The sequence below is a fragment of the Typha latifolia genome, chromosome 14 (assembly GCF_019914945.1).
Source record: "Typha latifolia isolate L0001 chromosome 14, TyphaL0001v2, whole genome shotgun sequence".
Classification (NCBI taxonomy): Eukaryota; Viridiplantae; Streptophyta; class Magnoliopsida; order Poales; family Typhaceae; genus Typha; species Typha latifolia.
Window position 1 is genome coordinate 7,857,923 of NC_133099.1, and position 26,045 is coordinate 7,883,967.

The 26,045-nt window shown below is 36.1% G+C and overlaps 2 protein-coding genes across 13 annotated transcripts; one reads left to right on the forward strand and one right to left on the reverse strand.

Moving 5' to 3' along the window:
* The first annotated feature begins 1,026 nt into the window (after positions 1-1,026).
* Positions 1,027-9,416, forward strand: LOC140801172 (ABC transporter B family member 10-like). The gene is made up of 10 exons (XM_073156175.1): positions 1,027-1,275; positions 2,137-2,191; positions 3,459-3,634; positions 3,807-4,007; positions 4,209-4,468; positions 4,555-4,945; positions 5,130-5,372; positions 6,427-6,779; positions 6,878-7,311; positions 7,942-9,416. Exons 1-10 carry the CDS (start codon positions 1,027-1,029, stop codon positions 9,414-9,416), a joined length of 3,837 nt encoding a protein of 1,278 aa, XP_073012276.1.
* On the reverse strand, positions 3,484-26,045 carry LOC140801399 (uncharacterized). 12 transcript variants are annotated; one of them, XR_012111431.1, is made up of 11 exons: positions 25,775-26,045; positions 24,472-24,539; positions 24,255-24,348; positions 15,966-16,828; positions 15,681-15,795; positions 13,879-13,974; positions 13,677-13,793; positions 5,147-5,390; positions 4,776-4,936; positions 4,170-4,276; positions 3,484-3,931 (listed from the first exon to the last, which is right to left on the reverse strand). XR_012111431.1 is itself a non-coding variant. In XM_073156504.1 (8 exons), the coding sequence occupies exons 2-7, from the start codon at positions 24,528-24,530 to the stop codon at positions 13,710-13,712; spliced, it is 1,311 nt and encodes a 436-aa protein (XP_073012605.1). In that variant the 5' UTR covers positions 24,531-24,539; positions 25,775-26,045; the 3' UTR covers positions 5,397-11,138; positions 13,677-13,709. The 12 variants fall into 12 exon arrangements, 1 of the variants encoding a protein (XP_073012605.1); XR_012111428.1 differs by having other exon boundaries at positions 5,015-5,390; XR_012111432.1 differs by lacking the exon at positions 5,147-5,390.

Sequence of the window (26,045 nt, forward strand, 5' to 3'; positions counted from 1 at the left end):
GAAGTATTCGGCTTTCGCAAAATAATTATTTAAATAATTATATAAGCTTTCCAATGCATGTAAAATAATATATTGATCGGAGTTCATGTTAAAAAGATCTTAGCGCTACCGTAGTAAAGAAATGAACGAAGACTTTGAAGCACTTCAAAAAAGTTTTTAAAATAACGAGGAGGAGAATGAGTTTAAAAGATGTTCGTAGCTCTTTTCTCACACTCAGTATCATCTAATAAATTAATCTATATTTTACATATGAATTAAGAACATATTACATTATTTTATTGTACTTCATTAAATAAAAGGTAGAATTGAAACTTTTAAAAAATAAGGTGTAAAATATAAAAAATTTGCAAGCAAAATATAAAATGGGGAGAAAGTGCAGCATATATCTAAAAATAAAATAATTTTTCTTATTATTTTTTTACTTTATATCATACCAAAATAAATTATTACATCCTTATTTTAAAATACAAAAGAATATATATTATTCCTATAATAAAGGCAACATGTTGAGAATAATAAAATATATACTTATTCTAAAATGGCGTTTGTTCCTAAAGCAAACTACGCCTTAATAAGCTCCTGTGCCTACATACACCATCCTTGGTCTCTTCTAAACATTATCGGTCGTCAGCTACTGCCTTATAAGTAAGCTTGCTCTTGTTGATATTGTTCAGTATAATCCTTGTTTCACAGGAATCTAAGTTTCAACTCAGTTCTTGAATAAGATTATGAAGAAACTGAGAGCATAATTCCATCCTCTGTCCTTCTTGGACCGACGTGATCTAACCTCAATGTTCCTTCTCCTGCGTCGTTTATTCGCGGCCTGCAATCCAAAACTCCAAATATCGTAAGCAAAAATTGACGCCAAGCATATCCTCTTCCTAATATTCCACCCCTCCCTCGTTCTCGTAACCCATAGTAAGCGTACTTCAGCAGACAAAAAATTTTAAAAAAAATTGACCGTTGTACGTATATGAATCCACCATCTTCTCTAGCTTCATGCATCAACCTCAAGCCACTGTAACCATGGCATCCGTTCCCTATGACGAGCCGGCGGTGGGATCCGTAGTCGGCGGCGACGCAAAGCCGCTGCCGTTTATGAGGCTGCTTAGCTACGCCGACGCCGCCGATTGGGTCTTGATGGGGTTGGGAACCTTGGGGTCGGTGGTGCACGGCATGGCGCAGCCCGTCGGATATCTCCTCCTCGGCCGAGCCCTGGACGCGTTCGGGAACAACATAAGCGATGAAAGAGCCATGGTTAGGGCGCTCTATAAGGTACGTACTTTGGATTATCATACTATATTCAAGGCTTTGTTAGTAGTAGCTTTTTGGCCAATTTGCTTCAAAACTAGGGATAATTACGTTAAGTACTCTTAACTATGAAATCCTCTTAACCCCACAACAATGTTAACAGAAAATATTTAAAGCTATATTACCTTTAACTTTTCTGTCATTTTCTTCTCTAAATTAAGAGTAAAATGGTCCCAGAAGATCTAAAATTAATCAAGAAGCATTCACATAATCTTAAATTTCAGAATACAATCTCTTATTCTAGAATAATAGATAAAAAAATAATCTATTATAAAATATAAATACTATTAATCAAATTTACATCCAATTAAAGAGTATTTTAGTAAAAAAAAATTCTTACATTCACTTTATATCACATCAAACATAACTATTACATATTTATTTTAGAATACAAGTAATTATTTATAAAAGAAATCTCTTATTTTGATAATAATAATTCCTATTTAATCTCTTTAGAATATTGCAGTGATTTTAATTTTAGTAGCGGAGGGAATGTCATGAAAAATATTCTAGTATTGTCATGTAACATTATGCCAATAAATTGAAGTCCATGTAAATAGCTGATTCTGAGACAAAATTTTACATAGTAATTTAGCATTAAAAAAGTCAAATTTGAAGACAGCGAGTTACTATAGTCTAGTTGACAAAAAGTTTAATAATTAACTAGTTTGAAAATTATTCTAGAACGGTAATAAGTTTTGCTTGGTGTAGCAGATTGGCCAAAAATTCCTCAAGCCATTATAATTTTGTGATTAGTGTATTTTGATTGATATATATATATATTTTTTTTTTTTCTTTTGGTTTCTTTCTGGGTGTGGATTGTAGGTGGTTCCGTTTGTGTGGTACATGGCAATTGCTACTCTCCCTGCTGGAATGCTGGGTGAGTGAAGTGATCTTCTTATAAGTGCTAACAGTAGTGCATTGTTTCATTTGCAACATCATGTAAAGCTTTATGTTTCAGTTCTCTCTTATACTTTTGTTATCCCCTAGTGGTCTTTAATTGTGTAGAATATATAATATACATGATCCGATGCAGATCCAAAATAATTGGAGCATAGTAGTATGGAAATGAGGACTGATTTATACATGAGATATATAGTATCTGATTAGATACTATGACATGTTTTGGTCCCTAAAATAGAGTTTTTGACTTTTTGAAGTCTATCAAAATATTTTTTCTTTTCACATGTCTAATTCATCTTGAAATTTTAATATATGACTAGTTAAGTTGGAAAGTCGGTTTGAGGCGACGATTTCTAAATATAAGTCTCTGATTAGATTAGAGTGAAATAGCTAAAAGAATTGCTAAATATTAGAGAAAAAGTTTTCATCTAAAACGCTCAGCGATTTATATTTAGAAGTTATTAAATTAGAAAATAATTTATATGAAAATGCTTTTTATCACACTTATCAAATTATATCAATCAACAATTTATATTTAAAAATTGTTATCAAAGTCAATGATTTCTCAACTCACATAATTTTATATTTAATTTTTAAAGTGTATTAGATGTATGAAAAAGAATCTTGGGAGGGCTAATTTGGTCAAACTCTCTAAAATGGACCTTAGAACAAAAGAGTAAAACCATAGAAGACAAGCAATTTAATTAAGAGATCAAACACAAGGTAAGCAAATTAAATGAACTCTTATCTCGTTCCAACCAACAAAATCTGTTTCCTATCTTTTAATTTTATTTCATTACTTCTGAACAACGGAATTCATTTTCAAATGAAATCAATTGAATTCCATTTAGAATTTGGAACTAACCATAGTTTAGTTTCAGATTTCATACTTATTCTATTGTAACTTTTGAAAAACTAGTAGGCAGTTGTTACAATCAATACAAAACTAACACATCATGCAAGTATACAAATTTTCCTTTTTCTTTTTTCCTGTCCGTAGAGTTTAGTTCTTACTTCTAGGAAATTATCATTCCAGCTTAAAGGGCCAAACAACCATACTTGTACCATTCTCTGAAACATTTAAGTAATTACCTCAAAGGAATTAACAAATCAATAGAAAATCCTAGACGCAAATTAGATTTCCACAGCTTTCCTCTCAAATTCAGTAGGAAAATTTCTATTTTGCTGCACATCTATCTCAAGATGCTCTGTTCTCTATTCCACTGATTGCAAATGAGCTACAGAAATCTCATGCTGGATGTATTCAAGTGAGAGACAACTAGCGCACTTGCGACTGGCATTTCTGAAAGCAGTTCTCAATCAAGATATTGAAGCTTTTGACACTGATTTAACTACAGCTCAGGTCATCTCTGGAATGACGACCCATATGAGTGTCATACAAGATGCAATTGGTGAGAAGGTATGGGATAAAAAAGACTTACAAATTATCCATTACAATAACACATTGTAAGAAATATAAATGGAGCATTATAAAGAAAGTTAAATTATATGCAGTAAGAGTTCTGGTAGTTATCACTTGACCATCTCCTTCATGCAATATAATTCTCATTGATATTCTAACTCCTCTGCAGTTGGGGCGTTCCATATCAAGCTTCTCCACTTTCTTAGTTGGTATCCTCATTGCTTTCTTTTGCTGCTGGGAAGTGGCTTTGCTTGCTCTGCTCGTTGTCCCTTTGATTCTTGCTATTGGAGCAACCTACACTAAGAAGATGAATACTCTATCATCCTTGAGGATGACCTATACATCTGAAGCAACAGCTATAGTAGAACAGGTACCAAATTTAGTATAATGCAGAAGGAAAGAGTTATGAAAACTTTCAGACATAAAAAAGAACGGAAATGTTTCAAGGGCCATTTTTACATATCTAGTTCTATAAATTTGCTAAACTAGAACTTTAAACTGTTATGAGAATTTAGAAACAACCACTACTAACCTTGTTATTTGACAAAATACTGACAATGTATATCCGCAGACATTATCCCATATCAAGACTGTTTTTTCCTTTGTTGGAGAGAGCTCGTCTGTTAAGTACTTCTCTTCCTGCATGGAGAAGCAGTATGTAATGAGTAAGAAAGAGGCAGTGATAAAAGGGCTGGGATTGGGCTCATTTCAAGCAGTAACATTCTGTTCATGGGCTTTAATTGTTTGGGTGGGAGCAGTAGTAGTTACTGCAAATAGAGCCAAGGGAGGTGATGTAATAGCTGCTGTAATGAGTATCCTATTTGGAGCAATGTAATTATCCGAAAAGAGACTTTCAGTTTTTGACATAAATTAAGTTTCTGAAGTATAAATAATTCATTTTTCTTCATAAATTGCAGATCAATTACATATGCTGCACCTGATTTTCAGATATTTAATCAGGCAAAAGCTGCAGGAAGTGAAGTTTTCAAGGTGATAAAACAAAAACCAGGTATAAATTATGAAACAAAAGGAGAGATCTTAGAAAAGGTTGCTGGAGAGATAGACATTAAAGAGGTGCATTTTGCTTATCCATCACGTCAGAATAAGCCTATTCTCCAAAACTTCTCATTGTTCGTACCAGCAGGCAAAATAGTTGCTCTTGTGGGTAGTAGTGGATGTGGGAAGAGCACAGTCATCTCCTTAGTTCAGAGGTTCTACAATCCAACCTCAGGTTCCATCATGCCTCCCTCTTCATGTGTTCTGAAGTGTAGTCCTCAATTGCCTATTACTTTAACCAATCTGACACAAGTAGTCTAATTTTAAGCTTTATGCTCACATAAACTAAATTTCGGAAAGCGCGAAACAGAATTCTGATACCTTATATTAAAGTTAAAATAAGTGATACTAGCTGATAAGAAATGTGCCTTGACTATACAGATGCATATGCCTGAATGACAAATCTGCAGAAGTATGCATTCTGTATTACTAATAGGTTAGGTCTAAGATTACAGGTGGCATATTTGTTGACGGCTACAACGTTAAGGATCTGGATCTGAAGTTCCTACGGAGAAATATTGCTGCAGTTTCACAGGAGCCATCACTCTTTGCAGGCAATATTAAGGATAATCTGAAGATTGGTAAAATGGAAGCAAGTGATGAAGACATAGTTAACGCAGCTTCAGCAGCCAATGCACATTCGTTCATATCCCAACTTCCATATGAATACTCAACTGAGGTAAGATTCCAGGTGGCGCTGCAACCAAAGAATAATTATAATGACCAAGACTGTCTCTTATATTGACTGAAGTATCACATACCCTAGAGATCTAATCTAAAGCTTCTGAAAATTGCACACACCAAAATATGTACAGAATTGGCATTTGGCAACATGCACCTGTTTGTTGAGAATCACAAATTACGACATAGTTATTAAATATTTGAATTATGATTACATCTGTGATAACTAATAAGCTGCTTGAAATGAGATGGTTTAACCATGCTCTGTCAGGGTTGTCAAGGTGGGCATGCCTTTTACATGGGGGAACCGGATGGAAGTTGGATGGATCATATTATGGGGGATAAAAGGCCAAACAAATCCTTTGGCCGAAAGTCACTTGATAAAGTGTTTCTGAGATTAAATATGGAATTTGAATGGAAAATACTACAAACTTACAGTTTGCCTACATGACTGATTTGAGTAATAATTAATAGTGATCGAATGAATACACATTAGTAGAAAGACAATCTAAAGATAGCAACACTCGAGGAGTCTTGGCTTGAGGTCTAATGATTTAGAAAAGTGTAAAATGACAGACGGCTGGAATCAACTTATTCATCTGATTCATTTAGTTATTTTTCATCATTACTTTAGGCTTTAACTTCAAATAAAAACATGATCATTCATAATTTTTAACAGAAATGTCTAGTATAAAAATAAATAAGATAGATAAAAAGAAATTCAGATGTATGTTATGCGACAGATAGTGAAGCCTGTATCAAATAGTTAAATTGAACAGTAATCAAAAACTCCGTAAAGTGTTTGATGTTAGAAATCTCTGTTAGTAGTCACCAAAGTAGTAAATTTCCTTTTATTGAACTAGCCAAACAATGCCTCATAGCTGATACCACTTGTATTATTTTGGTAATTTTAATTGTCATTTGTTCAGAAAGTGCCTTTCACTTGAATATACACCAGCTACTCTTGAGAGACTACATTATGTAGATGTAGTTCTCTTTTCTTACTCTATTTCATTCACTTATTTTCCTCATGGTTGATATAATTGGCCCAGCTAGGTGAGAGGGGCATGCAATTATCAGGTGGGCAGAAACAGAGAGTAGCTATTGCAAGGGCGGTGCTGAAGGACCCACCAATTCTGCTTCTTGATGAGGCAACAAGTGCACTCGACTCAGAGTCTGAAAAACTGGTCCAAGATGCTCTTGAGAAAGCCATGCAGGGAAGAACTGTTATCCTTATAGCTCACAGAATGTCAACAGTCGTAAATTCAGATATCATTGTTGTGGTGGAGAATGGACGAGTAGCACAGAGTGGAACACACAAGGAACTGTTGGAGACCAGCAAATACTATAGCAATGTATTTAACATGCAAAATGTAGAGATAGAAGCTGGACAGACAGAAACAAGGTAGGCAGGCATCTAGGCCTCTTGCTACACAAATTCTACAGTTCTGGAAAAACTTTCTCAACAATTGAAATCTTATCTTCTGTTTTAATTTTAAACAGAGCTAGAGATCATTCAAAAGAAGCAGAACAAACCATTGAAAGGTCTCAAATGCAAGCTTTCAAGATCCATGAACATTGCAAGAAACCAGATGAAGAACCGACAAAAGTTCCGACTCATGGAAGAGAAGTCCAAAGAAAAACAATTCCTTTCTTCAGAATCTGGTTCAAATTGCACAACCTCGAGGTTGCAAAGACTGCTGTGGGCTCTGTTGCAGCTGCTGTATCTGGCATTTCAAAGCCCCTATTTGGTTTCTTCATCATGACTATTGGAGTATCATACTACAGGCAAGATGCAAGGAGCAGAGTAGGGAGGTATTCTATGATCTTTTGCCTAGTTGGACTGATTATGTTAGTCAGTCACACCTTGCAACATTATCTCTATGGTCTGGTCGGTGAAATGGCCATGAAAAGCCTACGGGAGGCTCTCTTTTCAGGTAATATCTGACCTTCAATAAATGTCACTTCTTTGACTGTTCGCAATAACTTCTAGCAGCCAATCTAAATAAACCTTTATGACACAACTATATAAGATTTAACCTAACTAAAACAAATTGTATGCCTGCTTTACCGAGTTTTAGAAAATTAGTTGCTTATTGATCTGGCTTTCATTGATATGATTCACAATTATTCCTCATCCACCAGTAAGTACCTGGTGCCTCACAGTCTCACACAAAGTGTGGCTAGTTAGCTTAAGCAGGCTAACAGCCTAGGTATCATGCTAAAGTCAATTTTTGCATTCTTTCCAAGGTGTCAAAATAGCAGATAGCTCCCCTTGAAAATTGAGAAATTAATAATTATTTTTAAGGGCGATCATTGAGCTGCTGCTGTAAGGGAAACTTGACAATATTTTCATATATTATGCTGAAAAAATAGCTCTTCATTTAAATTACCGTCAGGCATCTCATTATTCTCATCTCTATTTCCTTTCACTAGCATTTCTGAGATTTTATTATTTATTATCCTATGGAACAAGAAAACAAGCATGCTACAAGACATTTATATAGAAAAAATCCGCTACCAAAAAAATGTGCATGACTAGAATAATTTTACTTGTCAAATTTCAGTGGTTCTTCAAAATGAAGTTGGTTGGTTTGAAAAACCTAAGAATGGCGTGGGCTTCCTTACGTCACATATAGTCGGTGATACTTCAATGGTCAAGATAATTATATCTGATAGAATGTCTGTTATCGTCCAGTGTGTTTCTTCCATTCTAATAGCAACCACTGTGAGTATGATTGTTAACTGGAGAATGGGTCTAGTAGCATGGGCAGTTATGCCATGCCACTTCATTGGCGGTCTAATACAAGCCAAATCAGCCAAAGGATTCTCACGTGACTCTACTGTTGCTCACCAAGAACTTGTTTCGCTTGCATCAGAAGCATCAAGTAATATCAGAACTGTGCATTCTTTCGTTTACGAAGAGCAGTTACTCAACAAAGCCAAGCTATCCTTAAGAGCACCGATGAGGATTAGCAGGACGGAGAGTATCAAATATGGAATGATTCAAGGGGTATCTCTTTGCTTGTGGAATATTGCACATGCTGTCGCATTGTGGTACACTACTGTTTTGGTTGATAAGAATCAAGCAACCTTTGAGAACGGAATACGATCATATCAGATATTCTCACTCACTGTTCCCTCAATTACAGAATTATGGACTTTGATTCCAACAGTTATTTCTGCCATCAGCATACTGACCCCAGCCTTCCAGATACTAGATAGGGAAACACTAATTGTGCCAGATGTACCAGAATCTATGATGCTAGACAGAATTTCAGGAAGAATTGAATTCGAAGAAGTCAGTTTCAACTATCCATCAAGGCCACAAGTGACTATATTGGAAAGTTTGAATTTATCTATTGAAGATGGACAAAGGGTGGCACTTGTTGGCCCTAGTGGTGCAGGGAAATCCTCTATTTTGGCGCTTCTGTTAAGGTTTTATGATCCATATAAAGGAAGGATCTTAATTGACGGGAAAAACATAAGGGAATACAATCTTAGATGGTTAAGAAAGCAGATAGGATTGGTCCAGCAAGAACCGATCCTTTTTACTTCCTCGATTAGAGACAATATCTGCTATGGCAAAGAGAGAGCATCAGAAACAGAAATAGTCGAAGCCTCGATGAAAGCAAACATCCATGAATTCATCAGCAACTTACCAAAAGGTTATGACACTATGGTGGGCGAGAAGGGATGCCAACTTTCTGGAGGACAAAAGCAGAGAATAGCCATTGCAAGGACTTTACTGAAGAGGCCTGTAATTTTGCTTCTAGATGAAGCAACTAGTGCACTGGATGGGGAATCTGAAAGAGTGGTCATGAATACTTTGGGGTCTAATGAATGGAGGCAAGGTGGGCCATTGAGCAAAACCACCAAAATTATAGTTGCCCATAGGCTTTCTACAGTTGCCAATTCAGATATGATTGTGGTTATGGACAAAGGTAAGGTGGTTGAGATGGGTATCCATGCAACCTTAATTAAGGAAAATGAAGGTGCTTACTCCAAATTGTTCCATAGTCAAACCAAGATGAAAGATTAACTGATGCACAAAGTCACACTGTATTTAGAAAATAGGAGAAAATATCTCGCTATCTGATTAGAAGTATCATAAATTACACAAGAGTATAAGTGTATTAAGTAACTTTTCTTTTTTTTTTTGCAAAATTTACTACATATACACAATTTCTATCCAAATATTTATGGCAAATTGCTTAATGTTCCTAGCTTGGTTGTTCCTAACATGAATACCTTCTTATTGGATATATATAATGGTCAACAATATTAATTGCATGCGCCACAATCTAACTGCCCAACATCAATGTCAAAGTGTTATAAAAGTATTTCACTTTCACAATGCATCTATTTTCATAATATATTCTTTTTTCCTTTCTGTTTAACTAGTGAGACTCTAACGTTATAAAACAAACAAAAAACCATACAAACACCAATATTTTGAAAGGCGGCCTCGGCTAACATGCGGTCACCCCACAGCTTAGTACCTAGGTAGAAGGTGAGTGACAAGGCTGTCTAACATTTTAATATTAAAAAATAATAAATAAATAAAATACAAATATATATATTATATAATATACATTTATATTTAGTTATATAGTTAAATATATTTTACCCCTTTGTACTTATGCTCAAAATCACTTTACCCCCGTACTTTAAAAAGTCTCATACAAGTCTTTGTACTTACAACTATAGTTAGACTGTTGATTTTTCATCCAAATTAATGTAGCACGCCCAAAAAATTTTAAAAATTGAATGGAGGGCTGAATTCCTTCCATTTTTAATTTTCTATAGACAAAAATGCTCTTCTCATATATAAGCATTTCTTTCTCTTCAAAAATACCCACATACTTTTTCTCTTACTTTCTAGATCATACCAAATATATAGTAAATTTTATTAAACCTGGGTTTTTATGAAGTTTAATAGTTATAAATAAGACAAATATGGATTAGAAAAAAATCAGATAAAAAACCTATCTATTTTGCCTAATAAACACGAAGGGGCATTTTGGTCATTTGGGCGCACCCTATTAACTTTGACAGAAAAATTGATGATTTCACTTTAATCGTAAGTATAGGGACTGGTTTAAAATTTTTTGAAGCACATGAGAGAAATAATTTTGGGCACAAATATAGGGGAGAAAAATATATTTAACATTTAGTTATAATTAATATCGTATATACAAAAGATTCAATAGTGCACCACACTCATCTAATTGTATGAGCAAATATTGAGGGGCTTCTTAGTAAATTCATATGTAAGAAAGGAGAAAATGGAGAAAGAAAAGACAATGACAAGTAGAGAACATTTGGCATGTGGACAGCCCTTGTACTTGGGGCAGTAAAATCACCTCCCCACTAACACGTCCTCTAATCCAAGCTCGCTTTGTCAACCCTTAACCTCTATATTACCCTAGTTACCCCTTGTTTTCCCTTCCATCTTCACACGATCCTAGTCAGGATTCTCCTCTCCATTCTTCCTTCTCCTCCAATTTCTCCCCCAAAACTCCATGCTTTCCTCCATGCCGTTTGTCTCGTTTTCGCTCCCCCATCAAGTTCGATCTCCTATTCCTCCCCCTCCACCCCGTTGTCCTCATCCCAATCCACTTTAGGGTTTGTCGTCATCCACGTCCCATCCAAAGCTCCGGCCCCCTTTTGCCGGAGGCAATTTACTTAGCAAGGTGGCTGATGCGCCACCCCGCCACATCCGCCATTAAAAACGCTAACAAACACTCACTGAAGAGATTACCTAGAATGTTCATACAAAATCACCATATTAGCTATAACCCTAAGCTCCCATTACAAAACCAAAGATAACTAGCTGAGGTACAGAGCATATAAAAGATAACATTGTCATATTTACCCAACAAACCAGAAAAGAAACTAAGCCATAACCCTATCAAATTAGCAGATAAAAACTAAGCCATATCCCTCAAGTGATCAATAATCCTAATATAAACAAAAGAGCATTTTTTGCAATATTGTTAAAACAATTAATTTCATTTTGATATGTCAATATTTTTGGATAAGAAAACTATTGTGAACAGTGTGGAAAATTTGCTCGTTCATGTCACATTTGCTACCTCTTCAGACTGCAAATGGATCTCTTCTTCCCATTTGTCAGTCTGGATCTTTTACCACTACCTTAAGCATTTTGGTCGTCTACTTTACCTCATGTCTTGCATGTTTGATCTAAGCATGAATCTTCTCTCGATTAGTAGCATTTGTGATTTTGGTTATCATGTCTTATTTACAGCGACCTTTTGTGTGATACATGATCTAGTACTAGCTAGGAGATTGGAATTGGTTGTAGAGCTGGTAGCCTTTATCATATCTCTGTTCTTCATCTACCTATCTCACTTATTTCCTATATTGTTGGTAATACTCTCTCTCCTACTGATTTGTGGCATCGTAGGTTAGGATCTTGTCTTAAAGGTCTTTTCCATTCTAGAGCCTTAGGACAAGATTCTTTTGGTTTTAGTTCTATGCTGATTATGTAAGTTATAAGTTAGCCAAACCATCAGCTCTTCCTTTTTCTTCAAGTAATAGTAAAAGATTAAAAGCAGTTTATCTTTTGATTTTGTTCATTTTGATATATGGGGTTCCACACCTTTATCTTCCAGATGTATATATTTGTATTATGCAAGTTTCATTCATGACTTCTTTAGATATACTTGGGTTTATCTCATTCGTCATCGCAATGAAATTTCCTCAAGTTTATCAAATTTTTAAACTTTTGATTCACACTCAGTTTCACAAACATATTAAGGTTTCATATTTGATTGTGTTCAAGAGTACACCTCAATTGCTATGCTTTCCGTTCTCCATTCTCACAGCACCATTTTTCAATAGTCTTGTCCCTACACTCACGAGCAAAATAATGTAGCAAAATGAAAATATCTTCATATCTTAGAGACTACGTGTGATCTCATTCTGGGCAGAAGCTTTTGACTTTTGTTAATCTTATCGATCTCATGCCTTATTAACAATATCATCTCATGCCTTCTCTCCTACGAGATTGTTCTCCTCATGATATTCTTTTTTCCGTTAAACCATATTATAGTTTTTTTTTTCTTTTGGTTGTGTTTTTGGATGTATTTGCTTTGTTGTGCTACCTGCTCAAGTGTATGACAAGTTGTGAGCTTGATATGTGTGATGTGTTCTTCTTGGTTATAGTTTTTATAGTTCTAAACATAGGTTATTGATGCTATGATCCTTTGACTCATCGAATGTGGATTATTCGTCATGTCTCTTTTCTAAAGGATATTCATTATTACTCATGAGTATAATGACCTCACTTTTCTTGAGCTTCCATCTTCTACATCCTTTCCTCGAAAACCTCTTAATACGGTGCCCACTTCATATTTTCTTGAGGATCCTCTTGTTAGATGTCCTACTGATTCTCTCATTTGTTGTCCTATCACTCAAGTGTACTCTCAACGGGTTATTCATATACCTCCTTCATCTTCTTCTCCTCCTAATCCTCTTGTTTCATCTTCAGAGCCACCTCCTGCACCTCCTCTTGCAAGTCCTATGGGTCCTTATCTATCTCAGTGTGAGTATTGGTTCTCCTCAGTGATACGAGTTTATTAATGTCGGATACTATTCTTTTGAGTTTCACACATTTCTGATAGCTCTCCCCGTAGATCATGAGCCTAGTTCTTGCAAGGAGATTGTTGTCCATCCTGAGTAGCAACATGCAATGAATAAAGAGTTGTAAGCTTTTGCATGCACTCAGAGATGGGATATTGTTCCTCTACCAAGTGGCATTGGACCTATCGGCTATAAATAGGTTTACAAAATCAAGAGGCAATCTGATAAATCTATTGAGCAATATATACTCTTATGTTGTACCTGAGGGATAACCTACCCTAACCATACATGTATTTATACTTATTCTCAATGAGAAAAGATCAGAGTTTTCTCCATTCGTCACAGTATGTAAAGTTTTCTTTTGCAAATGCATTTGCAATGCATGATTTACTAAAGTATATATACTTATATATTTAGAATGCCTCCTGATTCTAAAGTTTAGCACCAGTCCTTTTTCCAGAAAATGAGGTATGTATTGCAATTTCATGAACTTTACTTTTCTATTTTTACTTTATTCTCCTGACATATGGAAAATACTGAAGGATCATGTACATGGACAAAGTGTATTTCTAGTGTAATTTTACTTGGTCAGATACTAGAAGTAACTATCAAATAGTTCTAAATCATAGTAGAAAAAAAGAGTTAATCCTCATAATGACAAATGTATTATTTCAGCTCAGAGAACTTTGCAAACCTCATATGAATTTCATCTACTCTTTTAGAAGACTTAGAACTTCACTAGTATACTATCAATAGTCTTGAGCTGCTCCATCTCTTCTGCATCTGCAATCCCAGGATCCACATAACATAACTAGAACCAAAAAGAATATGTCAGATACTGTATAAAATAAGATAACTTTTCTTGCTAGAATGCTGCAGAGCAACATCAATGTGACCTGATATTGGGGCTTTTTCAGTGTGTGAACACCTCTTTTTATCATCTTCTGCCATCCTTTGTTGTCCCCAAGGGACCTTTCCAAAGCTGTTGTTCTCTGTACACATGGAAGAAATCATAGTAACTGTAAGTAGAAGCAACAGTCACAGACGAAGAAATAACCAGTGTTCACTGTGTTATCCCACAAAATGTAGAACTTAAAATCTATCATTAACAGATTCTTTCTTTTCAGTTCCTATCATAAGATGGCGAAGAGTTCTTCTGAGTTTGGAAGTAACAGATCATTTACCATGACAAAAGAGCTATAGAGAACGAAAATGCACTGAGGACTGAATGACATGTCTCTGGTGAACTGGATAGAATGAATACAGCTATATTCAACAGAAAATGTAATTCATCTTCCAAGCTTTATATTCATGGCTTTCATGCAATTATTCACAAATCCATGGACATCTTTGCACATACTAATGAAAGGGATTTCACTCTATTACATGTTTGATTCATAGTTTACTGCTCAAGTCACAATCCACTTCAACTAGATTGTGACTTAACCTCATGATACACTCATTGCTTTATGACAGGCAGCCTTCAGGGGCTGTGGCACACTTCTCGGATGCCTCAGGAGCATGTGCAATGTGGTGTCATGGGCAAGAAAATCTTTGATTCAGCTTCTTACAATGGAGATAAATGCTCTAAATTCTGGTGTTATACTTTTACGACATATGAATCTAATTATAAGGATAAAGTCAAATGATTCAGAATCCTGCTTCTCACCTTGGTGTGACATGTTGCAGTATTCAGTTCTTGCAACACCTTCAGATAGCAGTCATATGCATGAAGTAAATGTAGAAGAGAGGAGAATATTGAAAAGGATAAGTCGTTTCACTAAGAAAGATAGGACAAGTGGTTATACTTGTGACATTGACGATAAGATGATTCAGAAAAATCCTTCAGACCATATAATGTCCTAGTAAGGAAGCCACTAAGTTCAAGTGAGAGGCAGAATACCAAAAAAGAGTTGGCTAGAAATAGAATTAACAGCCTTTTTCTTAAGAGAGAATTTCGCAATATAAAGCAGAATGGAGCAAGACAATTCATGTAGCTTACTTAACAAAAAGTGTCATAGCAACAATAAGAAAAGTCCTATTTCACTGGGGTAGTACTTGAAACCCTTTTTCTCTGATTAGCTATATTAAGTAATATCATTCAACAATAAGAGGGTGACCATATCTTTTCTCACTATATGCTAATTATATTTTGTTCTTTCTCATTATTTACCATACCTTCAAATTCTCTATTTCCACTTAGTCAATGTCCTACATACTGACACAAACAAATAGTTCAATTTATCTGTGTATGCAAGAGGGAGGTACATTTTGGTAAATTGGAAATTGACCTGGTGGAATCAATAACCTTGAAGGGCAATCTGACCTTTAGTATAAACTGGTCTAAGAAACAAGATGGGAAATGGTTGATAGATCACAGCTTCACATCTTACAGAATGAAGCTTTTAGCTTGAAATGGATAGTATTATGTGTAAACTCTAGTAGTGTTAGGTTAACGGTTTCAGTTGCACTGTTGAACCATAATAATACCTGGTATTTGACTACCCTGGTTTGGTCCTGATTTTGCACAGTAGACAGACACATCTTTTAACCACAGAAACCTTCAAATATAAAAATAAGTTGCAGTGGTTTGAATAGCATATTAAGCTTCATACAACCAAAGGGAGGGAAACCGCCAATATATAAGTATGAATACCATGAAATGCAACTCAAATAAGAAAGGTTAATTGTAGCTTACATGAGCAGGGTCTAAAACCAGAAGAAAGTATCGCTCCAGTGATCCTGGCTGTCCCTTTTGCATCTGAATTCCCACAATGGTTCTTGAATGACCATCATGTTGAAAATATAAAGGCCTATATATGGAGAAGAATAACGAAGTCTTACATCATTAAAGTAAAATAAACTTTGAAGGGATTGTTAAGATATTCAATACTTAAACCAGTCTACATCAGAAAAAAAAAAAATTCACATGATTAGCACAGGTTAAATCATAAGAGATCATAGATGAACAAAGTGAACTCACATCTTCTCACTTATAATAACACGCTGAGAACTACCCTGTCTACCAGAAGATTTATTCATAAAGTAGTTCCAGATCCAATCAATAAGGACCTGGTGACCACTTGCACTATTAGAATTGTCACTGCTTGTCATTGTACACTTGGAAAAACAAGATGAATCATGATCCTTGGAACAAAGTACATCATGTGATGAAGGACCGACTTGAAGATCATCATAATGCTGCAAAAACTTATCCAATGGCCCATAGAGCTGTTTAGTTATTCCTTTTCCTCTACTCTTCCCTATTTTTGATCCCTCTGACAATCCTGTACTATCAAAATCTACAATCCTTGCTCGAAGCCCAAAAGAACGAAAAAGTGAAGCACATTCAGTGGTCCCAATCCATTTCTTGCAGCCATAAATTTTATGATGAAATGAATTCGAGCCGATAATATCAAAACCTTTTCTCCAAGCAATCTCAAGCCACCTCTGAAGTGAAGGAATATCAGGAACAAATCCTGATCCGCCAAACATAACATGTCTTGCTTCTTCTCTTTCACTCAATAAATAAGAACTCAACATCTGAATGTTTCTCCATCCACAGCCCCAGCCAGAATCTTCTGATTCAATACTCTGATAATGATCAACATGGCGTGATATTATACTTCTCGAGTATTCACCTTCTACATTCAAGCAGCTCCTCAACAAGGTCATAAGACCACCTTCTACTTTGTGGAAGGTGCTTCTAATTTGTAATCCAACTAAACAGGATACTTCTTGATCCAAGATCAGTCGATAACTAGGCAAACCTTTATTGGTGCTTGAATTAGAGGCTTCCAGAGTCCATCCAGCATTTACTGGTTCCCCATAATCCTTGGATATATCCTACAAATGAGCATACCAAGAAAAAATAAGAGTGATATTTTTGCACTACATGGGTAATTTGAAATGCAAGCATAAAGAGAAATTCAATACTGACAGCAGTAGTAACATAATAACATGACTTACAAGATGTAGTTTGTCCAATGAAAGCAAATCAAGACCAGTAAGCACATGACATTTTGCCAGTCATACACGAGAATATCAAACAAACAAAACATGTATGGTCTATGTATCCAGTCGAGTGTTCCATCAGACCAACGGTCAATGATGCAGACATTTTCCTTACATGGTACAAGCATTTAACTATGATTCATCATGTTCTTTTTATTTGTCAAAAGTCAGAACTCTTAGATATTTTTATTAATGTTCAAGATGATGCCCATTACAACGTCTTGTGACAGGTTTTGACCTATCTCTATCCATTCCATGGAAGCATTTAATGGAGCAAATCTTGTTGAATCAGGATGTAGAGAGAGTGAGGATAGACTCTAAAAGAGAGCACTTTTACTGAATAAATTCCAAACTAAAGTTTTCAAATTTCCACTGTTATATATTTACCACAAAAATAGCACCAAAAGGCAATCTTATTACATCCAACTATTCCTAAATTAACCTAATACTAGAGCTATCAAAATAAATGAGCAACTTAGGCTCAGCTCAGGTATGATTTGGCTCAAGCTCAGCTTGAATTGAGTTGACTAAAGCCATATCCAAAAAAAATAAGACATGAAATTAATTTTGAGCCGAGTCTAAGCGAGCCTACTTGGACAAAAAATAAGGCACAAAGTTAATTATGAGCCGAGATTGAGTCAGCGTCGGCTCGCTCAGGCTCAATTTGATAAGCTCGAATGTGTAGTTTATAATTCTTAAATTTGATTTAAGAGCTTGTCTCTCTCCCCACCCATCGACCGCCTTAAATGCAAATCTTTAAATAGGATCCACCACATCAAATGCAATTGCAAACTCACATCCACTTCTCTACACGTGTCCTACCACATTAAATGCAAAGTTTGTTCTTGATCTCTCCCTCCCTCTCTGTATCTGGACTGGTCCACTGTACTGTTCTTCCCCCTTAGAACATCTCCAAGGGAGGGCTCTATATTTAAAGCCCAAATATAGATAGCCCGGTGCATTAGAGTGCATCGGGCTCTATATTTATTATTTAATTAATATAATATATATATTTATATATTATATTTAAATCACTTAATAAGTCCTCTTAATGTTATTACTTTTTAATAAAAATTATATGGTTAGAAAACTCTAATCGATATCTTTATAATAAGACTAATATTCAATAGTTTCAGAAATAATTTTAAATTACTATTTTTTTAATTAAAAGTATCAAAATTATATTACACAAAATAAAAATAAAATATTTAAAATAACTTCAATAATTTAATATTAGACTCATTTTAAAAATCTCGATGAGAGCATTCTAATAGTACTATTTTTGTTAAAAATTGATTGACAAAACTAATTATATATTCAGTTTATTATTTAATAAAGGATACAGACATAATTTAAATTTTCAAATTTAATAGGGCAAAATTGGCATTTTTAAAAGTTAAATAGTATTGGAGCTGAGCTCAAAATTTTTAGATAGGGCTCTAAATTTGGAGCTCCATTGTAGTTGGATCCAAATTTGGAGCTCCATTTGGAGCCCGGTTGGAGCTCTACCAGGCTCCAAATTTGGAGTTTTGGAGCCCGGTTGGAGATGCTCTAATACTATGATAGTAGTATAGAACTTACGATGAGAATCCAAAGCTTAGGCTTTTTAGCCATGGTGGACTCCATCTTTGGAGAAGAATCACTTAAGAATGTTGATCGGGGGCAAAAGCGACGGCCCATCTCCTCCTCTGTTTCCTATTTTTACTAAAAAGGCTCTTGTTTTTAAGACTATTGTAGAGATTGCAACTGACTATAGGTAGGAGTTGGTCTCGAGGAAGGATACTGTGAAAGTAGTTGGGGTAGTGTAGAGCAATGCCATGAGAGAGACAATAGAGAGTAGATGGGAGATGAGAAAATTGTTTTTTTCTCTTTTCAGTTCCTTTTCTTAGGGTTATGGAGGGATGGTGGCAAGGAGGTGGCCAATCTTCAAATTCTTGATTAAAGAATTTGGCAAGCTGATGGTGCTTGTGTGAATTGCAACTATGGGAGATCTTATTCCTAGTACTGTGTTAGTGTGTTCATTTGAACTAGTGCGTAAGGTTGTCAAAACAATCAAACCGGCCGCCACCTCCCTCTCTCTCCTTTTGTTCCTCTTTCCTCTCCTCTCTTCTCTCTCACTCTTTATCACCGACAAGCTTGTTTACAGCTTGAGCTTGAGAGTAAATGAGTGGAGCTTGTACAATAGTTCAAGCTCGAATTTAATTTTGAGCCAAGCCTAGCTAGTCCAGGTCCACTCAAGCTCGACTAATTTACACCCCTTACCTAATACCAAACATAACCTGAGACAAATTTGAAATAGAACTTATATGTATGCAAACTCAATTTATAAAGAGCTGGAACTATGAATCATGGATATGGAATACGATGATACAGGTACACAAATATGGCAAATTCTTAAAAAAAAAAAGGATACCGATATGACAATATCAAAGCACTGTAGACTAAAATAATTCTCCTACTATCCTATAATAATATACTTCTAACATCAAAACATTTTATACCAACTCTATGGCTTATAATAACATATTCCTAACATCAAAACATTTTATAGAAACCCTAGCCTATCTAACATATTTCTCTTATAACAGCCTTCAAGGAAAAAAAGAAGAAAAGAAACAAAAGCTTTTATGTCTGCCAAAGTGAAAGCAAAAAAGAAGAATGGAAAACATATTTCTTTCCTCGAGAAGGAAACAAGGGTTGTTGTCACCCGTCAACATCGTTAGAGAGAGGAAAGAGTGGTGTCATCGTCGATGCTATCATCAATGGAGAGAGGAAGACACCAGATGTCGAAAAAGGGCATTGCTGTCAACACAAGAAGACCGACGCGACATTGTTATACCAGAGAGAAGAGAGCATGTTCCGTCGTCGACAGAGGAAGGCCGGTGCAACACTAAGGCGTATTGTCAAGTAAGGAATGAGGACAGTAGGGTTTGATAGCTCTTTCCTCTCGCTAAAGCTTAACGGATCAATAGTTTTACAGGTCAATAGCTTCTTCTCACCCGATATAACCAATAACAAAATACAAACCATATATATTGCGTATCCAAGCGTATCCAAGCCATATTTAGCAATTAAAAATATTTATTTTAATCCAAATATTTTCGATATATATTAGATAAGTATCTAGGTGTATCCCCATATCCATATCCGATATGTATTGGATACGGATTCTCCACCTATTTTGGAGTATTCTGCTTTCTAGGTTAAAAGACAACAAAAATTAAGTTTGCAACCTCTCCTAATTTTCTCCTTAGATAGTTAGATCTAACCTGACTTCCAGCCATAAAAGCAAGATTCTCATGAAGTAGATGTTCCAATCATAAGCTATATCAGATCTTCTTCACCTTTGATATTTAGAGACAGCAAAGAAAGCAAATAAGAAACAAAATAATAATTATTTTATAGATTAGTGATGTTTCAGCGCATAGAGTAGTAGATAGCCTATGCTTTGGTGGTAAATGAAGTTTTGGTTGCAAGAACCACTTCAAAAGAAGTTATGACAGGGTTCTATCTGCTGTTACTGTAGTAAAGACAAGTAGACAACAACTGGCTCAAAAAGAAGACAAAGAAAAGGATGGGTGGCATGACTTGATAAGATCAGACCTGATCTTAAATTTAGATATTAAGTTATTAATAATGTTGCTTTGATCAGACGAAGAGAGTTGTGACTAGGATATTGAGAAAGAAAAGAAGAAAGTATGCCTTATTCGCTAATCAGCAAAAACATTGTTAATAGAAGTCATCATACATTCTATTATGAAAGTTGATGGGAATTCCATAATAATCTCAAATCATCAGTTCTATCAGTTTAATAGGCCAAAAGAGATATTATCCATGGATGGCCGTGCCGACCGGCATGTCCTGTGCCGGCAGCGTACCGGCACATAGCACGAGGGGTGCCGCACGGCACCCCTCCTAATAGTTCCGCCGCTCGCCGTCGAGCTACCAGTTGCTGATCGCCGTCACCGCTCGCCGCTCGCCGTCGCCATCACCCGAGCGCATCGGTGCCCTTGCCCGAGCGATGGCGAAGGCAAGTGAGCGGCAAGCGGCAGTCGGCGACGACGAAGGTGAGTTGCTTGTTTTTTTTTTCTTCTCCTCTTATGGCACGGCCGGCAAGTGCCTCGGCACGGTCTGTGCTTGTGGCACGGCCATCGTTGATATTATCCACAGTCATAGATACAATAAACATAACTAATTGCATACAGGTTGTCACAAAATGCTTAAAATCAAGCCTAGGCCAGACTAAATATCAAATTTAGGAAAATACATAAAATTGACTTAAGAACCAGCACCAAAAAATAAAGATTCATAAAAAAAGAGATAAATTTATTTTCTATACTTGAAATAACATCTTCTAAACTTTTCAAAGCATTCTATAGTCTCAGCTGAAAGACTAAAGGCAGTAAGGCAGCTAAAAAAAAAAAACTGAAGCCCACAAAAAATAAATGAGACTTTAAACATGAAAAAGTAAAAAAATATGAGCTCTAGTTTCATGTCTGACCTCAAAACTGAGTTAATTCTCCAAAAGGATCTAGGGGCCTGAAACTAATAGTATTTGCCTAATTCAATCCAAACAAGATATAGATCAGTGACATATATTGCGTGACAGATACAAACGCATTCCCTATGGCAAGACTTTCGTATTGGTCAATGATAATACTCTCACACAACCTTTGGCTTATGAGTATGACAATGTACATCAAATTGGATTGACATCAAACACAGTGATAATACTAATAATTATGATTGTTCACTCTTCAAAATGCCACTTCTTGCCGAAGCCACCATTTTGAATAATTGATAGGGGTGTAAACGAGTCGAGCCTGAGCGAGCCGGCTCTGACTCAAGCTCGGCTATAAATGACTTTTGAGCCTTATAATCCTGCTCAAGCTCGGCTTAGCTCAACTCCAGCCGAGCTCGAGCCTAGTATCAAGCCTCCGTCTCTCCTCCCTCTCTCGCTTCTCGCAACTCAGGTTACTACCCAACCCACAGCCAGCAATGGCAGAGCAGAAGAACCGGTGGACGTGGGAGTTGCCCAAGTTCGAACCGAGAAGGCCGTTAGAGCGTGAGGAGTTTTGCACCCATCTCTGCGGTTAGGAGGCTCCCCGTCTTGCCGCTATCGCCCATTCCACTCTCCAAGACCTCAGCTTCCTTGACCTCGTGATGCTAGAGATCGGGGCACCGAATGGTGAAGGAGGACGAGGGGCAGGAGGAGTGTCGACGGTGGCAAAGGAGAAGGATTTGGGTCGACGGTAGGGAAGGAGGAGGATTTGTTTTGGTGGCTTTAAAAATTTAGGATATGAGAGATGGAGGCTGTTAGGATTGTTGAGCTTTAGGAATTTTTAAGATTTACAGTTTGATGAGTTTATATACCGAGCCTGAGCAAGTCGGCTTCGGCTTAGGCTCGGCTCGAAATTTAAATTGAGTCTTGAGTTTAGGCTTAGGCTCGGCTCAGCTCAAACCGAGCCGAGTCGAGCCTGAGCTTCAGTCGAGCCAAACTCAAGCCGCTTGTTTATTTTGACACCCCTAATAATTGAGATTGTATTTCTTTAGCACAAAGAAAACATGCATGAAAAATATATATCTTGGTGGTAGAGAAATTGCATGCAATTAAAATTCAGTTTTCAAATTTCATTATTCTCAAAATCAACATGCAAGAACATAAAAATGCCTTCTATTATGTCCTTTATAATCATTTTAGATAACTAAATACAAAAGGTACAATATTGCAACAGAACTGAAGGAACAAATATTATGCTACCTACAATTATAGACTATTGTCATGCCAAAAGCATGGTGCTTATAGACCTTGGCTGGTAAGTATCGTTGGCACGTGCCATGTCAAGCAAATGTGCCAACGACACACCCAATGGCCTTGACATGCCATTTTTTTTTAAATTTTAGAGCCTTAAAATAGATTTTATGCGCTAAATTAAATTCCGTTAAAACTATATGACCGAGCTTGGCTAAACCAAAATAAAATTGGGCTTGGGCTTGGACAAGGTTTGAGCCAATCCATTCCCAAATTAGTTTTGGTTTAAACTTTTTGACCCAATCCAAATCCATGTCTATGCTATGGAGCAGGCTGGTAGGTTAGGCCACCAGCGCAAAACCCATTAGGTCCTATTTTATAAAAAAGGAAAAGAAGGATTACTTTCCTTATTGAGCCCCTCTAACATGACGAACCACACTTACCAATTTAAATTTTTCACCATTGTTTGGTTTCTTGGTTGAGGACTTTTAATAGAGATCTAAGAGAATTCAAAGATGAGTTAAGGAATTAAATTTAAAAAACATGGGTCGGGCTAATTGTAGGCAGACGAGTCAAGTGTTAATGGACAAGCCATTATGTACGGGCTCTAATAGATGGGTTGTGGGCTTTAGACCCCTTTAGCCCGAGCGAGTCCAATAGACTTTATGGTCGGGTTAGGCATCCCATTTCATAAAGAAAAGAAAAGAAAAGAAGAGGAGGATTGCTTTCCTTATTGAGCCCTCAACCCTTTGTATAATTCTTTCTTTTTTTGCATAAATGAATCAATCACACTTTCTAATTAAAAATGTATATCGTTGTTTGTTTTCCTTATTGACAGCCTCTAACAGAGATTTAAGGAAATTAAGGAAGTTAGGACTAAGGAAATTAAGTTCAAACGAGATTTAAGGAGTTTAAATCTAATAGACATGGGTCGGGCTAATTGCGGGCAGACAAACTAAGCCTCAATGGATGGGTCCTTATCAATGGACTCTAATGGATGGGCCAAGTAGGGCCTTAGACCCCTTTTAATCCAAGCAAATCCAATAGATTTTCACGTCACATCATGTTAGGTCAGGTTAGGTCAGGCCCAAAGCGGTCCCAAGTTGTATATTGGCTCAATTTTATTAGGTTGGACATGGATGAGTTTCAGACCCACAAGTTTTATTTTTAGCACCCCTATTTCTAAAATCATGATTTTCCTTTGATTTTCTAAGTCGGAGCAAACAACTTGAGGAAAACTGAAATTCCCTTTAATTTCTAAAATTTGACATATAATTTATATAGATTAAGCACCAAAAGGCACAGGATACTAAAAAGTTGAGAAAGATACCCCAAATTAGATTTATTCAAAGTAAAATATGCTAAATTCTTAGTGGACATATCAGCATCATTGGCTATGACAGAATATCGCAATATTCCCCTGTATCAATGTTGATAATTCACTAGCACAATACATATCTATTCATGCTGTCCAGCACTACAAAAACTCAACAAGTGTCTACATACCATATTTCTAGGGCTAGGTGGAGCCAATGCAATTTGTTGTGCAAATTCCATATCTTTTTCAAGTTCATCCTCCGCAAAATGATTGTTTGCATGCCTGAACATGTAAAACAAATTAATATATAAATGTGAAGCTAGTCTATTAATTATATTAAAAAAATGCATAAGAACAACTAATGCATGTTAAATGCAAAAGGCAAAGAAAAAATATGAGAATTACCATTCCAACTCACTAGAGAGAACGCTGGCATGACAAAATGGGCAAGAGGAAAACATCATAGTCAATTTCTGCAAAAACAACAAGACAAGGTTTATGTAATAATTTAAAGTAAACATATTTTCTTTCAAACACAATTATCTAGAATACTGAAGGAATTTATAAAAGAAAATCGATAATGTGCACAATGAAAAGTCTAAAACTCAATTAGAGATATATGAGGGTGAGGAATATTGCAGTGATTTCAGCAATCTCTATGCTGTATTTTCACACTGTTGGCTACCGGTCAACAAATACAATAGAATATGGGAGCATTGTCCCATGATGCAATACTTTATAATTTGTACTGTGAAACCAAAAAGAGTACTCATTTACCATAATTTTATGCTATCCATTGATATTATTGAATGTTTTCTGGTTCTGTAGTGACAGCCTTGACTAGCATAATTTGACATTTATAATGCTCTTTCTGGTACAAATTATGACACAAACTCAAAATGCATTTAGAAATAAAGGAACTATCACTTAACATTCTTGCTAATTTTTTCATCTGACTTACAACAATATTTAGGTTGGTATCGTAGCCATAGGGAAAATTTCATTTTTCTCCCAACTTTAACCAAATTCTACATCTAAATTAACAAGAGTTTTATGAGAGATTAAGATGAAGCACTAAAGTAAGGCATTTTGTATGAACTAAATGACCCACTAAAGGATAGCTCAAGGCATTCTAGCATTCAACGACTGACAATTTGTGGCTGGCGTCATACCACAGTGGTATTGTGTAAGCGATGTATATGCTAGGTCACTGATCCCTAGTGTTGCCTCCTTATGGAGATGTAATGGTATGTTCTCTAGTGGGCCTGCAAGCTTTTGCAGAGGGTTGACATACTGGCTTCGATGATGAAAAACAAAAGGGCTGCAAACTTCGCTTACCTAGCAAGAACTATTTCAAATTCTTAGTTTTCTTAGGGAAACTTTGAATAATTATTGTTTCCCAAATTTTACCTCAAATATCAAGTATATTTTTCCATACATGACCTAGGGAACATCTATTTGTTTCTACCCTTCTCCAACAAAAGCATTTGAATGTGAGTTTTCATGGCAACTAAAACTACGAGCTTTTCCTCGGATTTGAGGTGCTTGTGTTTGGTTTAGAAAGTAAGGGTTGCGCTGCTCTATGTTGGTGGAATTCATCACCATGAAGGCCCTATTGACCATTGAATACTTCGGAGCGCAGGAAACACTCGACAAAGAGCAAAAAAAGAAGCCAAAAAGAGGAGGAAGAAAGGAGGAGAGAAGTTACCTTTGATGGTCAAAGCCCGGTGGGATGAATGAAGAAATTGGAGGCGGGAGGAGAGGTGGGGCTTGGCGCAAAATGAATCAAGAAATTGGAATCGGTCTAACAGGCTAGAATATATTAGAAGATTGGAAGTCGGGCACTAATTGCTCGTATTGTTTCAATTCGAGCTTAAGCCTTGCAGGCAAGCTCCGCTCAACAAACATAATCTTTAGTGGAGCCCAAATGAGATTTTATGTCTAAATGTTTGCTAATAGTTTACATCAATCCCCTCCGT

Excerpts from the sequence above, each read along its gene's own strand:
- LOC140801172 (XM_073156175.1), top strand. The coding sequence starts at position 1,027 with ATGGCATCCGTTCCCTATGACGAGCCGGCGGTGGGATCCGTAGTCGGC. Across the intron at positions 2,192-3,458 it reads TCTCCCTGCTGGAATGCTGG|AAATCTCATGCTGGATGTAT; the intron begins GTGAGTGAAGTG and ends AATGAGCTACAG. Across the intron at positions 4,469-4,554 it reads AGTATCCTATTTGGAGCAAT|ATCAATTACATATGCTGCAC; the intron begins GTAATTATCCGA and ends CATAAATTGCAG.
- LOC140801399 (XM_073156504.1), bottom strand. The coding sequence starts at position 24,530 with ATGATGTTTTCCTCTTGCCCATTTTGTCATGCCAGCGTTCTCTCTAGT. Across the intron at positions 16,829-24,254 it reads CACCTAGCCCTAGAAATATG|GATATATCCAAGGATTATGG; the intron begins GTATGTAGACAC and ends GCTCATTTGTAG. Across the intron at positions 13,975-15,680 it reads TGGTTTTAGACCCTGCTCAT|AGAACAACAGCTTTGGAAAG; the intron begins GTAAGCTACAAT and ends CCATGTGTACAG.